The sequence below is a fragment of the Orcinus orca genome, chromosome 2 (assembly GCF_937001465.1).
Source record: "Orcinus orca chromosome 2, mOrcOrc1.1, whole genome shotgun sequence".
NCBI classification, from domain to species: Eukaryota; Metazoa; Chordata; class Mammalia; order Artiodactyla; family Delphinidae; genus Orcinus; species Orcinus orca.
The window spans coordinates 198,497,098-198,513,214 of record NC_064560.1 but is presented as its reverse complement, the minus strand read 5'-3'; the positions used below and the strand labels follow the sequence as shown (position 1 = coordinate 198,513,214).

The 16,117-nt window shown below is 47.0% G+C and overlaps 1 protein-coding gene across 15 annotated transcripts in view; it reads right to left on the bottom strand.

The window, feature by feature from the left end:
• Positions 1–285: 285 nt before the first annotated feature.
• PPP2R5C (protein phosphatase 2 regulatory subunit B'gamma) overlaps positions 286–16,117 on the bottom strand; it is a 131,895-nt gene continuing 116,063 nt past the window's right edge. For 8 of the 15 annotated variants that reach the window (XM_033420368.2, XM_033420371.2, XM_033420384.2 and 5 more), the window contains 4 exons: positions 15,797–15,898; positions 13,741–13,813; positions 8,324–8,440; positions 286–3,042 (listed from right to left, as the gene is read on the bottom strand). In XM_033420368.2, coding sequence (XP_033276259.1) covers positions 2,911–3,042; positions 8,324–8,440; positions 13,741–13,813; positions 15,797–15,898 — 424 coding nt within the window. In that variant the 3' untranslated portion in view covers positions 286–2,910. Of the gene's footprint in view, positions 3,043–4,667; positions 5,238–5,332; positions 5,419–8,323; positions 8,441–13,582; positions 13,814–15,796; positions 15,899–16,117 lie in introns of those variants that run through there. The other 7 variants (XM_033420390.2, XM_033420403.2, XM_049706336.1 and 4 more) reach the window with 6 other exon arrangements.

The window sequence follows — 16,117 nt, the reverse complement described above, 5'->3', positions numbered from 1 at the left end:
TCTATAAACAGCGTTCTGATTCACATTTGCCTACTCACAAAACAAGAGGTGGTCGTTAAAAGGTCATCTCTACTTTTTCCCATTAGAAAAGTAGAAAAATGACCTTACAGAAGGCTCAGCAAAGACGTGGCTGTGATGGACGGCAGCGTGGGCGCCCAGCCAGTGTTGAGCGAGGGACTCCAGCCGGTATCCCTGGCGGGGCTGCCCTGCCCCTAACTGTCGCCGGACAGAGATCGGAACCGGCTTGCCCAACACCATGGCTAAATTTAGCGTCATGATGAGCAGTAAAATTCACATGTTCTTTATTTAGTCCATATAATACACCATTTGTAGAGTTTTTTTTAAAATTAGATAAAAGAGCATATTAAATGGCAAGTGTATGAAGTTTCTCTTCATAAACAATGTCAAAAGAAAAAGTTTTGAATTACAAAATGTTAAAAAATATGTAGGTACTTAACATTTCACTAAAGCATAAAGTTACAGATATTTTCTAAAGAAAAATAATTGTGCCACTTACCTATTTTTGCTGTTTCTATGAACTTTTTTTATTCTGTACATAGGACATTTTGTACAAAATATGAAGTCTACATTTTTATTACTCATTACCATAAAACAAAGGTACAATGTATGTACAATATTAAAAGGAAGCCATACTAAAGCTGCACTAAAAAGACACTCGGAATAGTGACATTTCTGATGTACAGATACATTTCAGAAAGAGTGAAGATGCCAAACGCAGAACTTTATGAAGAAAAACAGTCACCAGTTTATTTTCAATGTAGTACTTCTGAAATCAGTTTGGTACAGAATGAACAGTGTATCTATGTAATAATATGTCAGTTGAACAATTAGCACAGGGAATCTGAGTACTAACTAGGAAAACCTTCATAGGCCAAAATATTAAATAATACTCTTGTCAAAGAAAATTAGTTTCTCTCAAAACTTTTTTTTTTTTCTCCCTTTTTGGTGAATGTTTGTCTTCAATAAAGAGCAGAAGTAAAACCTAGACAAAAAGATGTTCTTATACGCTGAGCTTTCCACATCACCCAAACACTGGTGTTCTGCTTTTTCCCTAGGGCAAGAGGAGAGGCTTCCCAGAAACCTCTGTCACAAACATAACCGAGAACATCCAAACCAAGTATATCTGAGAATCTATCAGCTAAAGACAGAAGTTCAAACAATGGTTTATCAAAATACATAAGACGCTGCTTTATACAATAAAAAGCACCCTTTTTCCCTCAAAAGGAGAAGGCATCTAAACTTTTTTTAAAGGATAAATTTCATCATGGTGAAGTGGATGGATACTTCCTGCTCACAAAGAGGGCTTCTCCCCTTTCAGCCGGGGCAGCTTCTAATTTAGCACTTGCTTGGAACACCAGAAATCCCCTCCCTCCAAATGATTTTCCTACAGGAAACAAGGAAATAAACATCATCAAAGGGTTTAAGTGAAACCAACGGGCAGCAGGTACCACAGCTGCACAGGGAACCACGTCTGCTTCTCACAACGTCTGAGTGGATTCCCAAGACCTCAACTGAAAAACAGATCCTGAAAGAAGCCACGTTTTACCTTTGATGCATCAAGACATTTAACATCAAGTTATAGAATCTTATGCCAGAGACAGAAGAAACTAGAATCACTGGTTTAGAGCAGCAGTACGCATCTCAGATAGCTTTCAAGCAGGATAAGTAAGTCAAAATACTGGCCACCCGGAGAGAAATAAAGAACAAAGCGTTAAGTTTAAAGATTTTTCTCCTCGTGCTGTTCCATGACAAACAAAAAGCTGAATCCATGCAAGGCAGCCTGAAATATTCAGCAGCACTGAAGACCGAGGAAAACTCAAGACGCTGTATTTTCCTTATGAGGCATCTGTTACGTGCGCTCTTTTCAACAGAAAGAGACTCCTTGGAAGCCATCGCTGCTGCCGCCTCCACGAAGCCCTCAGGGCCACACTGCGGGGAGGGGGGTGCCTGCCCACGGCGCTGTTCCTGCTACTTTTGCCCAAAGGCAGCGGTGGCCTGCATCAGGCCCGAGAGCTGGCCTCACTCAAAATGATCTCGTCCTAATTTTCTACAAAATGTGGAATTCTCAGAGAATATAATTTTATTAATTGAAGAGCCTTGTTCAAGGGCAACAACGTGTAAGCAGAGAGAAATCATTCTGCAAAGAGTAAAACACGAACACATCACTTCAAAATTCCAATTCCAGTCAAGAGAAAGCTCTTTTTAAAACAAATTTCTCCTACGTGCTCACTCCCAGATCCTGGTCCTGGACCGCAGACTTGGAAATATGGCTTTAGCGATACGCAGAAGCAGCAGGACGTGGTACGCGTGGCATTGGTCAAAGTAAAGCAGTACCTCAGGAAAAGACAGCGGCCGGGGACTGTCGTGTCACTTTCCCAGTTGAGCGGTGTTGGAACGATGACAGCAAGGAACCACTTCAATGAGATTAAAAAACAAAAACAAACCAAAAAACCCCAGAAAGAAACTGCTGGCATTAACAATCACGTGGAAACAATCTCAAGGGTTGTAAAGTCTTAAAAAGTAGGTAATACTTTTTTAAAGTGCTCCTTTGATTTGAAAAACACTGATATTATCATTGGACCACCTATCTTAAATGATCGCAAATTCCATTTGGGGAGAACGTGAAGATGATGACTAGGGTGCTTTCCTTAGCTCTGATTTTGGAAAACCGGCTTACTTGGGACCGTGCAGGGGACACCATGGGCGGCATGTGGCCCTGGGTGGTCACCATTGTTTGAACTCCTAGTCTCGAGCTGAGGCGGAAGGATGTTATTGCCTACGGAACGGGGTTGGAGAAAGCTTTGACTTGAGTGTAACTGATTTGCATGGCACACAGAGCGTGTACTTTCTACAGACCGGAGCGGGGCTGGCGCGCGCACGGCGTCGGGGCTAGCGCCCGTCCTGGGGGACCAGCTCGTCAGCACGGCCGTGGGCCTCCAGGGCGCTCTTGGTGTGCAGGTCCTGGGGCAGCTCGGACTTGCGGCGCACCAGGGGCCGGTCCTTCTTCAGGTCCTTCTGTGCCTGGAATAAAAACGCACGGCGTTGGCCACAGACCCAGCGACCCGGAAGTGTGCTCGCTCTGCACTGAGCCAGCGGTGCCCACACTCAGCGCCTCCCTGGGGATTTGGAGCACACAAAGGGCGGGATGTCTCTTATCACCCTCATTAACCAAGAACGCCTCATTTATTAAAAGTAACCCAAGGACGGCGTGCATAATATTGGCATCGTGGTCTTCTAAAATGCGTAGTTTTGTACAGAGCATCTCGTACCGCTATTTTGCAAATTCACCAGTTTTAGTAAATCCCGTAAATGGTAAAATCTTCCTATCTCACAAAATGTTACCGAAGTCAGTTTATGGCTATGTCCCTTCCAGAAGCATTTCAGGAAGTTGAAATTTCCCTTGGAGGTAAATAAAAAGAAAGAATGAATAACATACTTAAACTGGACTCGAAGCCAATAAATAACAGGTCTAAAACTTCTATCAAATTTGAAAAAAGATACTTAAAATGAGAGGTATTAAATGGGTCATGTAGGGGGAAAAACCCTCTAGAATTCAGAAAAACTGTATTTAATGATTTGTATAATATTTCCTAATAAGGGTAAGATATAAGACTCCCATCTCCATTCCATTTTTTTCCTAAAGTTAGGACATTTTGGTTTTACTCAACAAAACAAAACGGAAACAAACACCCCAAAACAAAAAAACCCTACATGAATCCCTTTTTGCATGGGGATTTAGAGATCTGTGTCTGCAAGGAAAGGCGGGGGGGGGGGGGGGCCTGATATGGGGCGTTTATACACCGAAAGTGTCCATTTCCACGCATAATAGTTAAACAAGTTATTCAGTTTTGGAGTAGGGCCATTGCATCAATAGCAGTATCTTTGAAACAAAACAACGAGCCACCTATAGCACCTAGACACAGCGTCCAGGAAGCTGCCAGTGCATGAGGAACTTTAACCAGAACCATGTCTTCCTTTCTGTTTAGTGTCTCCAGCAAAGGGGAGATTATATTTAATGAGAAGAAGTTACGTTTGTGGTGGTGGTCAAACTCCTACCAGAAGAAAACCTGTATTAAGTCAATCACTTGACAACAGAAAGAACGTATCCCTAACCACTCCTCACAGCACCCAGCTTGCCAACATCGGTGGTACGACATGCAAAGTGTAATTCTCTTTGCGTTAATGAAATAGCCAAGGCCTTGCAGACGCCATATATGAAAAGTGCACACTTTTGCAGAGCTAATGTTTCTTAGGGTTCTTTGCAAACTTGTATCTGACAACCTCAATAATATCAAGGTTTGTAAGGAATTTTCCATGACATCATTTTAGGATTATTTCTAGAACTGTTATTTGAATATTAACGTTCATTTATGGCAAAGGCAGGAATTCTGGTATTTTTCTCCTGGGAACTAATGTAAGATGCCTTCAGGACAACCCCGCATGTCAGGAGACTGTGGAGGCCCCTCCGTCCCTGAGGGGCTGCCTGTCACGGTCACAGTCCTTGTAAGAGTGGTCTCATCTGTGGAGCGTGTTTGCCTTCGACCAATGCAAAACTCAGAGGGAAATTCTACCCTGAATTTTATGTCCATTCCAGGTGGAGCTGTAAAACAAAGCAAAGCGAAGCAAAACAAAATCAGGCCTTTCCGATACTTGAAATATTTAATAAATGCTGCAACAGGCATTCCAAAGAGAAGAAACATTTTGATAGAAAATGCCTGGAACCAATAAATGCAAGTTGAGAAGGCAAACATGACCCCGGAAGCTTCTGGAAGGACAGAGAGTGTGATGGACCCATCTGAGCCTTTCTGCATAGCCATTTAAAACCAGTGTGTAAAGCAGAGAGCAATTTCACAAGCGACAAGGCGGGAAAAAAAATCAGAAAAAGGGGAGGCAGGAGAGTGGGACATCATGCAGACGGTCCCTCTAGACGAGTGACACTGGTGGAGGGATGTGTGGGCCGAGCATGCTGTTGACGGTGGGCAGACAAGACAGACGGACACGCTGCCCCAGACGCCCCTACGGAGGTGCAAGCCGGAGAGAAACGGCCTCTGTCTGCAGCAAAATGGCAACGCTGAAAGGCTAAATCTATACAGTAAATGGGAAAATGACATCGGGGTGGGTCATACAGAAGAGCACACGTTTTACTACTGAATTTAGGACAGAACTCATCAAAAATCTCTTGAGGGACCAGATTTCTTTGTCTTCACCATCACAAGCTGGAATGACAGGGAAAAAAGGGAAAATACTTCATGTACATAACATTGTCAGTGATTTTCCTAAATATAAAAGCCTTAAATACACTTCTACGTACTGAGTAAGGAATACCTTCACTTCCCACCTTCCGTCTTTCTACACCTTCCTTAACTGCATGGTTGACACTGCTTTCCTCCCGACCGACTGTTAAAAATGAGAATTGTAAAACATTTTAAATGTCTCTGATATAAATGTCATTCACATGAACGTTACTAGTTTATTTTGGAGGTTCTATATAGGGTTACACAATCTTCTCAAAAGAAACCCAAATCATGGTTCCGACAGGTAAATAGATAATTGAATTCCTGACAAAATTCCAACCAAGTACATTCCATTAGCATTAGGGTCTCCTCTCCCGGTTCTCCGGCAACACTGACATTTACCTCACATGCATCCCGAGCCCACATTCGAATCATTTCAAAGAAATGCGGGATTATTTTGATATTTGGGGGAAATTCAATTGACCAATAGAAATCTACAGTAAGTCTTGAAATTGGGTCGTGTTAGTCTTCCAACTTTATTCTTTTTTCAGAGTTATTTCGGCTAGTCTAGGTCCTTTGCATTTCCATGTGAATTTCAGAATTAACTGGTCTATGTCTTTCAAAAAAAAGAAAAGTGCCTGTTGGGATTCTGACCGGATTGCGTTAATTTGGGGGGAGAACTGACGTCTTAATAGCATGGAGTCTTCCAACCCAGGAATGTGATCTGTAGAGATCTAAAGGTTATGGGTAGGGGGATGATTTTTGTAAGAATGTCAATTACACAGAAAACTCAGTCATACAGTCTAATTTCAAAAGTCATGAAAACAAACCAGCAAACTGAAAGAGCTCTCCAAGCAATGTCCTGTCTACATGTGGTGTCTCACAACTAATGAGGAGATGACTACAGAGGCTGCTTCCTTCATAATTCCTGCAGGGAAGGAGGGAGACACGCCCTCCTCCAAGGGCCGCTGGAAGATCGGCCACCACGGAGATACTAGAGCTGACTTTCAAAGGCAGTCTTACTCAAGATGAGAATGCTATTTTAATTTGCGTTCCTTCATCTCCTACAGAGTAGGCCCTAAATCAGAAACCACAGGTCCATAGATTACGTAATTATGTAATACGTTCCTTACATTTTGGGCATAGTTTATTCTTTTCCTAGCTTTAATTATCAAGTCCAAGGATGTACCTATCAAAAAGAAAAATCCTCCGACCCTAAAAATATTTAATGTGTAAAGACTGGCTTGTTAGACATCAGTTTCCTTTTCTACGTTGTACGGCCCGAGTGACCTAAAGACTAGTATGTGGTCACAAACCCACGGGCAGGCTTGCCGGTAGCAGGGACCCTGATTTTGATTTCCTCTGACCGCCTTCAGTAACGAGGCCAGTGTTCATGTCTTTTAGCCCACCTGAAGCCAAAACATCAAAATGGTAATCAAAGAGGTGGCCTCAAATTCCTTTCCAAGTTTAAAAAAAAATTAAGAAGTAGGAAAACTAACACCCCAGAGAGAGAGGGAAAGATAAGGATTTTCACGTTTTTTATTCAATCTGTTCACTGCTAAGAATATTGCGAGGAAATTATGGAATCCAACTGGATGAAGTAAAAAACGAGTTACTGCTGTTCTTGCACTGTATGTTTCGTGTTTGCGTCCACCTGCTTTTATCTTAACCTAAGGCCAAGAACTAGCCGGGCAGGAAGAGGCAAGGACGGGCCAGTGCAGGCGCTTTACTCTGGAAGCATCAAGGGAAAGGCATCTGGCCTGGCGCTGCCTGGTCGGAAGACGATGCCGGCCACATATGGAATCCCAGATTTTCTAGTAGCCACATCGAAAACGTGAAAAGCAACTGATGAAATTTATTTTAATAATATTTTAGAAATTTAACCCAGTAGATCCAAAATACTATCATTTCAACATGTTGTCAGTAACAGAAAATTATGAAGGGGATGATTCTAGGTCCTTCCCTCACGCTAAGCCTGGGAGCTCCCCGGTGTGTTTTGGGCTGCAGCACGGCTTAGTGCAGACGGCCACATGTCACGTGTGCCTCAGGGCTGCGTGTTGGGCAGTGCAGTCTGCATGGTCTAGAGCCTGTGCTCTTGGTGATGCCTGATCCTGTCTGATCAGGTGGGGAATACAATTTACTTGAGTTAAAAACAAGTAGGTTAAAAAAAAAACCCTCTCTGTCTGAGCTCAGAATGACACTATCATCTAGAAACCATCTGCATTCAGTATGCAGTATAATTTTAGCCTAACTTGTTACTTTTCAGAATTGTAGTGCTGGATGTCTTTAGGAATTCTTAGCTCAAAGGGGATTAAAGTTTCAGAGTCAGAAAGGGCCATATCCCCAAATCCAGTTAGCACTTTATCAACTGCAAGGATTGAGAACAGGAGGTACAATCAGAGACCTACAGCAACTGCGAGGCTCCTTATACGTGGGAACTCCACCCACTACCCTCTTTAAAGCCTAAATCGCAAAGGTTCCCCATTTAGTGATAGGGGCCTTTCTTTGGATCGGTGGTGATCTAAATATGTATCGCCACAAAGTGGAAACAAAACCACTTGAGTGTGGGTATTGCATGAGGGTCCTGACAGAGCCCTGACCCTGGCACAGGCCTGCGAGGCAGCGTGACCCTGCTGTCGAGAGGATGAGGGCTCTGCCTGATGTCCTGGGGCCCGGGGGCCGGCAGTAACTGTGGAGAAGTAAGAGGGGCGCCTCTGGGCCAGAGCAGAAGTCGCAAGGGGGCAGAGGGCGCAGAGGGGTAAGACATCACCGCAAACCTTTGAGTCTTTGCTCTCGTTAACATTTGACTGCAGTGAAGAATTGGGATTATTACTGTTAAAGTAAATGAAGAAAGACATTTCAGGCACACACTTAATCCTTAAAAACTGTTTCTACTAATTTGATCTAAGATATATGGATGAAAGGTTTCCTGTAAGATTACCACCATGGAATTTTTCACTTTAGCTTATACACAGGAGGCACTGCTGTCTATCACGTCACTAAGATCACAGGCACGTCTTAAGCAAGTCTCTAAGGAGCGCACCCAGCTCAGCTCTGTGCACTTTTACCTGGCGAGCCTCTTCGTTCACTGTCTTTCTCAGCATCTGCACATCTTCAAATAAAGGCCCATCTGTCTCCACTGCCACCGGAAGGCTCATGGTGCTCGCTTGACTACACACTGCGTACTGCAATGCAAAGCGCGGAGTCACTCTCGGTCAGGTCAGCGCTCAGGGCTCGGCTCCAGGGCTCCTGGCCCAGGCCACCCCCCGCGGCCCCTCCTGAAGGGAGCCCACGTGCAGGGAAGTGCTCCCTGCCCGGCCTACACCTGCAGCTCCTGGGCCCCGGGCATCGCCTCACTCCAGACTGTCCCAGCCCCTTGCTGGGCAACGCCCCACCCTGGAGCCTCCAGCCTGCTGACTCCCCGTGAGCCTGGATCTGGTCACGGGAAGCTTCCCGTGGAAACCTCCAGCCCCCAACCTCTGCGCACAGCCTTGCCCTCCTCTATCTGCCCCCTCGCTTCTGGTCATCTCGGCATTTTCCAGACTCGCCTAAACCCCATCACCGATCACACCCTTTTACTCACAGCCTCTCTGCTCTCCTCCCAAACAACACAACCCCGATCGGTCCCACAGCTCGCACCTCACTCTGCAACTCCGTGGCCGGCCCTGCGGGAGGCCTGGTACGCCCACGTGTCAGTGGGGTCCCCTTGGCTCCGCTCCTGTTCCCCACGGGGCGCCCTGGGACTCCACTCTCTTCGGGGTCTGGGCCAAGTCAGGCTCTGCTGTGAGCAGGACGGGTTTCTGACTTTGTTTCTGTGAGTGGGACGTGGGTATGAGATCACTTTGGAGGTGGCTGTGACGGCGCGGGTGAGCTAAGGCACACGGAAGGCCCTGACTGTCCTCAGCATTTGGCGGCCACTCTCTGTGCGTCTGCCGCGAGCTGGGCGCTATTTCAAGCACAGCCTGTAAAGTGTCTGCTATGATCCCACTTGGCTGACGGGAACGCTGAGGTACCTACGCTAGCCGCGGGGCCCCAGGCCAGTGAAGGGGGAGCTGGGGTTCCGAGCCACAGCCTCGCACCCCTTCCCCCACGCCCTGTGCCCGGCTCGTGCCCTCCTGGCCACAGCGAGCCCCTTTGCCTGGGCTGGGGACCCGGCACCCACCCCTACGACCCGCCTGGCCCACCACCTCCCTCCTGCCAGGCGTGCGAGCGACCAAGAGGGCCGCTCATCTCTCAGCAGCCCCTCCTGCCCCCGACCCCTCGGCTCACCCCCGCGGCTCTGGGCCTCGCCTCTCCGACGGGACGCCGGGCACCAGGCTGTGGGTGACCGCTCTGCGGCCACGCGGGGGCCACCGTCATCCCTGAAGCTGCCCCTCCCTGCCTGTGGTGCCGGCCGCCCCCCGCTCCTCTGTCACTGCTGGGAAGACAGTCTGTACCCCTCCTCACGCCCCGAGGGTCTCGCTGACCCTCGCCCGCGCCCCCCCGACCCCCCCACCGGCCCCCGTGGCTGCCTGGCCCAGCCTCTCCACCACCCTGGGAAATGCGCCGCTTGCTCGCGGGAGCCACACCCTTGGCTCTGTTTCCTCCACCCGATGGGCACCCAGGCCCCCGCGGCGCGCTATGCCTGCCGCCCCCCAGTCAGCCCCGTCCAGCAGCGGCATCTCCACGTTTCCCCAGGAGCCCCCGAGTGTCCAGAAGAGCTTCCTAAACGCAAGCCTGCCGAGGCCACTAGCTCTGCATGACGCTGTGACACCTGCACACTGTTTTGGGCATAAAATCCACGGGTCCTGCCCCCTCTCCAGCTTTGTCCCTGACACAGATCACACCCACCCTCCCCCATGAGTGACGCTCCGTCTATGAGCAGCTCGGTTTCCCAGTCGCCCCTTCCCCTGCCTTGAGCCCCCGGCTGGTTAAGCCCCTTAGGTGAGCCTCTAAGCGGCTGGCTCCGCCTCCAGGGCGCCCAGCACTCTTGGGGGCTAAGGTCCTGGGGCCGTGGGGACGCCTCGCCGTGGCCACCCTACCCTCCAGCCTTCCTTTACGTGTCTCTAAAGGCGCGACCAGGCCTCTCGCCAGCATTGCCGGCACAACCCCCAGCGTGTGCTATCATCCGACCGCCCGGACTGGATTCTCTTTGCTTCCATCCTGGCTCCTCTCCTTAACACCTGGGGCCGTGTCTCATTCTCAGTTTTGTATCCTGGGAAAGCGCATTTGGGACACGCAGCTGGCACCCATCTGCCCAGAGAGGTGGTGACCTGCTGGGCGCAGGGAGCTGGGGTCTGCACGGCGCCTTGCCCCCTGGGGCTCAGCTGGGCGGGGCAGACAGAGCAGAGACACTGCAGTGCTCGGGCGGTGGTGCGGGATCTTCAGCTTCGGCCGCACCAAGAGGACACCAGCGCTCTACACGGACCCTGCCAGCGGCCGTGCCTAGAGCAGTGCGGGCTCCGAGGCCCTGCTGGGGCTCAGGGCAAGGAAAAGTACGCACAAGGACGCTACAAAACGCCTATAGGAAATCGATGTCACTAGCAGGCTCGGGGGCAGAGGATTCTCACTAGGAATAAAAACCTTCCCGAGGCTGAAGGTCTTGACAGGTGAAATAAGGAAGGCCCGTTTCCGCAGAGAGGCTCATCTCCCAAAGGAAAGGCAGGCAGCCAGACTCTGTGCCCTGGGCCTCCTAGGGCGTCGTCTTGTCATTGCAAAGGGGCAGAAACACTGAGCCAGAGCCGCACTTAAAATTCACAGAAGTGCCTTGTCTTCATTTCACATGATCCCCACAAAAGGGAGACAGGAGCAAAACTGTGACATGGCCTCTTTTGGTGGACTAGGAAAAGCATATTTATGTTAGAAATCCTCACTACGTTAGAAATCTTCACTATTAAAATCTTCACTTTAAAAACATTAAATCACATTAAACATTAAATAAAAAAATTAAATCACATTTTTTAATCCCATGAAAAAATTAAACTGCCACAACTGCTAAAACAGACACAACTCAAATCCTGAAGGACCACAGCTTTCCAAATCCCAACCGGCCTAAACGGGGACCTGCTTTCACATCTCCAAGCAGACGAAAGACTTAGCCTGTGAAAACACAAGGGTCAGCATCAGGAAGACTTCTAGGTACACGCCAGTGAACAGAGTGAGGGATTGGGAACCCACCTAAGATAAGGAAGCTATTAAATCATTTCTCAAAACGGCAGATTTGAGATGGGGAATCGGGCTTCAAAAACCCACCTACGTGTTTTCGTTACGGAAGTGGCACGCAAGCTGTATTACCCACAACACGATTTACTTTTTGCTGCTGTTGTAAATGGCAAGCAACGACTACCATTTAGAAAGGACTCGAGAGAGGGTGAACAGCAGGTACCAAGGCCCTCGTTTCCACTTGGAGACATTAGCCCACGAAGTACTTTCCGTTTCAGACACTGCTCGGTGGACTGGAGCATGCGGACAGGACCTGCTGGGGTGTGGTCACAGACGGTTTTCACACGCAGACGCGAGCAGGACGGCGCTCAGGTCAGAGCGCCACAGCACAATGCAGGGGTGAGCGCAGGCAAAGCCCACCGCACTCAGGCTGTTGCCCGAGACATTATAAAACAGAGCAGCCAAAGGAATAAAAATGTGATGTAAGAACACTTAGGAAAAGTTCAGAAAAAGAGAAATGAGGACAATATATATTTTGGAAGGAACATCTGTTACAGCACAGCAGTGGAACCAGGCCACCTTTGCTAACACAGTCACAGCCAGCTCTTCGCTTGTAATGTAAGGTTTTATGCGATTTTCTATGAGATTATTCCTATTTTCCAGGTAAAATAAATAAAATCAGACCCTCTGATCTGTATATAGTTTACATGTTTTTCAAGGGTGTTGATTTCAAGGGTGTGTGTGACGGGGTCCTTGACGACCCTGATGGGGACCCGTCTGCCCTCGGCACGGGGCCGTCTGGACAAAGCAAGACGGCCTGGGCCCCGTCGGGCAGGGTCCATCCACCCACACTGCCCCAGACGTATGCTTTTACTGTGTCTTACAACAAACGTCAGTCAGTATTTTAACCTCATGTTCAACATAAATTCTATTCTTAAGAGTACATACCCAGGGGCTTCCCTGGTGGCGTAGTGGTTGAGAGTCCACCTGCCGATGCAAGGGGACACGGGTTCGTGCCCCGTTCCGGGAAGATCCCACATGCCGCGGAGCGGCTGGGCCCGTGAGCCAGGGCCGCTGAGCCTGCGCGTCCGGAGCCTGTGCTCCGCAACGGGAGAGGCCACAACAGTCAGAGGCCCGCGTAGCGCAAAAAAAAAAAAAAAAAAAAAAGAAGTACATATCCATAGCTATCTACCTAAATTAGCTACTACACAGTTTCACATGCTATTTTCACATAAAATAGCATTTCTGTGTAAGAGCATGGAATAAAAATGGTTAGAAAAACGCCAGTTACTTGTTTCAGGTGGCATCAAGGACATACACTTAAGGATGTCATTCAATTTTCCTATGGTTTGTGTCTTGGTTATAGTTTTATCAGAGGGAATACAAGTCAGTATGTTGTCATATAGGTATTAACTCTGTATTCATATATCACTTTTTATTAAACATCAGAGAGATTGAAAACCCACATAGCAACTGAGATAGTAATGATTTATGCATACCTCTCACCAAAGAAAATAAATAGATAGCTTGTAATCTGGTTCACTGTATTGAACCTTTTAGGATTTTAGGGGTAGCCGAGTAGCTTTCCTCAGACAGTAAAATTTTTTCTGGGGAGCTAAGGACAGCCTGAGAATTCTTAGTGTGGCAAATGATTTTCAGTGATAATCGGACAGGCACATAGCATCAGAAAGAACGTCTGTCGGGACAGGGCTCCAACCCCCAGCCCCCGGGGGTCAGCCCAAGGTAATGCATCAGGGGACACTGCTTCAGTGCTGGCAGTTCCAGAAGACACGTCATTGGCACCCACCTGCCAGGGCGTGCTGGGATGGGAGAAAGGATTAGCGGCTAAGATGACGGAAGTCGGTCACCTTTTAACAAGAAAGGCTCAGCCTGCAGAAACCTCATTTTAGGAAAGAGGACATTGACTTCATACTTAATCTATTTCAAATCTAATTTCTTTTCCTTTAGAATTAATTTGATATTAAAAAGAAAGGAAAATATTGTTTGAACTACAGCATCTATGACATTTGAGAAAGCAAATTACAATCTTGGCCCAAAACAGAGCTTGTATCCTGACTTTCTTTTTACCACAGTGTATTCATAAGGTTCATATCTTATTTTAAAAGCATAATAATAAAAAAAATGTCAATTCTGTGGTAAAAACCTTTGTGGGGCAAAATAAGTACTTGTACAAAGTTGAAAAGTATTTTTATTACAGATATTTTCATATACAGTGTTAGTGAAATTGATTTCCCTCCCCTCTCACGATGAATCCACACTCCTATCTCATAAAAACATTCAAGTTACACCCTAGACGTTTTCATGTTACTCTCTTTTTTAGTACCTGGGGGTTTGCTTTGGCTAGGTTTTCTATTTTAACCCATGCTTCTTCTCGTTCTTTCATTTTTAGCTTCTCTCTGAAAAATAGTAAAATGTCATTGGTGTTAGAGAAAAGAATCAAATTCAAGAGAGAAAACGTTAAGGGGGAACGTGGCCAGCAACACAACACCTATTCCCCTTTGTCACTGTCTGGTATTATTCCATGTACGTCACAGTGGTGACCACAAGGTACATAACGGGAAAAAAAAAGAAACTGGGCTTAGAGGAAAAGAGTTAAAAACATAAATACACCAAAATTTTAACACGTCTAAGAATTTAAGCTCTTAGAAACACTTGCACAAGCACATCTATGTCTCCTTCCTTCCCCTTGTTTTGTCGCTTCATCACAGGACATGTATGATTTTGGTGAGAAGCTTACATACCCATGAAAAGTGAGACCACACGTTAGTGTGAAGGAACCGGGTGAAGACGTCCTTACGGAGGCGCAGCCTGTACATCCACACCAACAAGGCACATGACCTTCAGCACATGACTTATCATGGGACCAACTCTTTTTTTTTTTTAATCTAGTAAATGTGCTACATGATCTTTAAGGTCCCTTCCAGAAATGGGATGTTCCACGAAAGAGGATGCGCCGTTAGAAAAGCCCCAATGTTCACGTATTTCACACCTGAACACTGCGTTCAGCTGAGGCAGGAATGGGCCGGGCAGCCTGAAGGCTTAAAGATCCCACAGCCGGTTCCCTGTGCCCCTTCCTGCTTCATTTGTCACTGTCCCTCACACACTATGTCTTACTCATTTGTATTCTGCTGTCTTTCTCTTTCCACACCACCCAGAATGTAAACTCCGTAAGGGCAGAGGTTTTTGTTTGTCTTATTCGCTGCTGTGTTGCCAGAACCCGTAACAGGGCCTTGCACACAGGTAAACGCATACTGTCTAAGGAAAGAACGTGGCACTTTGTTATATATGTACTGTAATTTGAATTACATTCATTCAAAGTCTGTCCACCTCGGCTCCAAGTGACAAAGAATCAGATCTGCTCACAGTCCACACCTGACTCTGAAGATGTGATTTTGATAATTAATGAATCATACTGTTACGAGCATAGCCTAGGGACAGAGTCATCTAGCACAGCGGTCCCCAACATTTTTGGCACCAGGGACCGGATTCGTGGAAGACAATTTTCCCATGGACTTGGGGGTTGGGGACGGGATCGTTCAGCTGGGAATGTGAGCGACTGGGAGCAGTGGGGAGCGATGGGGAGCGGTGGGGAGCCGTGGGGAGAGATGGGGAGCGGCTGGGAGCGGCAGGGAGTGGCAGAGGAAGCTCCTCTCGCCCTCTGCTCACCTCCTGCTGTGCGGCCTGGTTCCTAACCGGGGTTGGGGACCCCTGTTCTAGCCTGTCCCCGGACAGATGTGGGTTCTGAAGTCCTCACAGCATGAGAGCAGGGCCCTGATTTTGTGAGGGACTCTGGCACTAGATTCCAGAGAACACCCGAATTTATGGAGATCAACAAATTAGAATAAAGCTATGCTGGATGAAGATTCCTGCTCTTTCATATAAACCTTACAGGATACAGTTCAAATTCCTGCCTGACAAACATGAAAAATTACTACACGTTATTGCCTTTAAGTGTCCCCTGAGAAAAGCAAAGACCCTGAAAGTTAAATTCGTGACTATACATGCACTTTCTGCAATGATTAAACTAGTAGTGTAACGGAGAGAACAGCTAACTTTTTTTTTTTTTTTTCCTGGCTGCACTGTGTGGCTTGCAGGGTCTTACTTCTCTGACCAGGGATTGAACCTGGGGCCACTGCAGTGAAAGTGCTGAGTCCAAACACTGGACTGCCACGGAATTCCCAGAGAATAGCTAACTTTAAACATGTTTTCTTTGAAAATAAGTTATCATAACAAAGTTTTAATTTGCTTTTCAAGTACAAAAGGGCTGATTTTGCTTTAAAGTGAAGAATACCTTTTTAGGACAAACTAATGGGAGAGGTTTTTTAGAATTAAGGAAAAAAAAATCCTTGAAAGAATAACTTCTGAAAGGAGCAACTTACTTCAGTTTCTCTGCTTTAAACTGCTGGGTGCAGTCATCAAATAGTTTTTGGTTCATCTCCATGAAGAGTTTCAGCGCGTTGTATATCAAGCCATGTATCGTCCTGTAACGAAAGCTTCGTGTTGAAACTCAGAATGCTTCATCTCTTTTGATCTGTCTCCCTTCCCTCCTCCACCACAGACTATTTCCTCTCCCGACTTATCAGCCCATTTCAATGGCCCACATTTCACAAGTACCAGTTCAGCAGAGAAAATGACATGGCATCCATACTGACTGCTAAGGTCTCGGGAGATGACCACTGAGTAAATCAGTCTGTTCATCC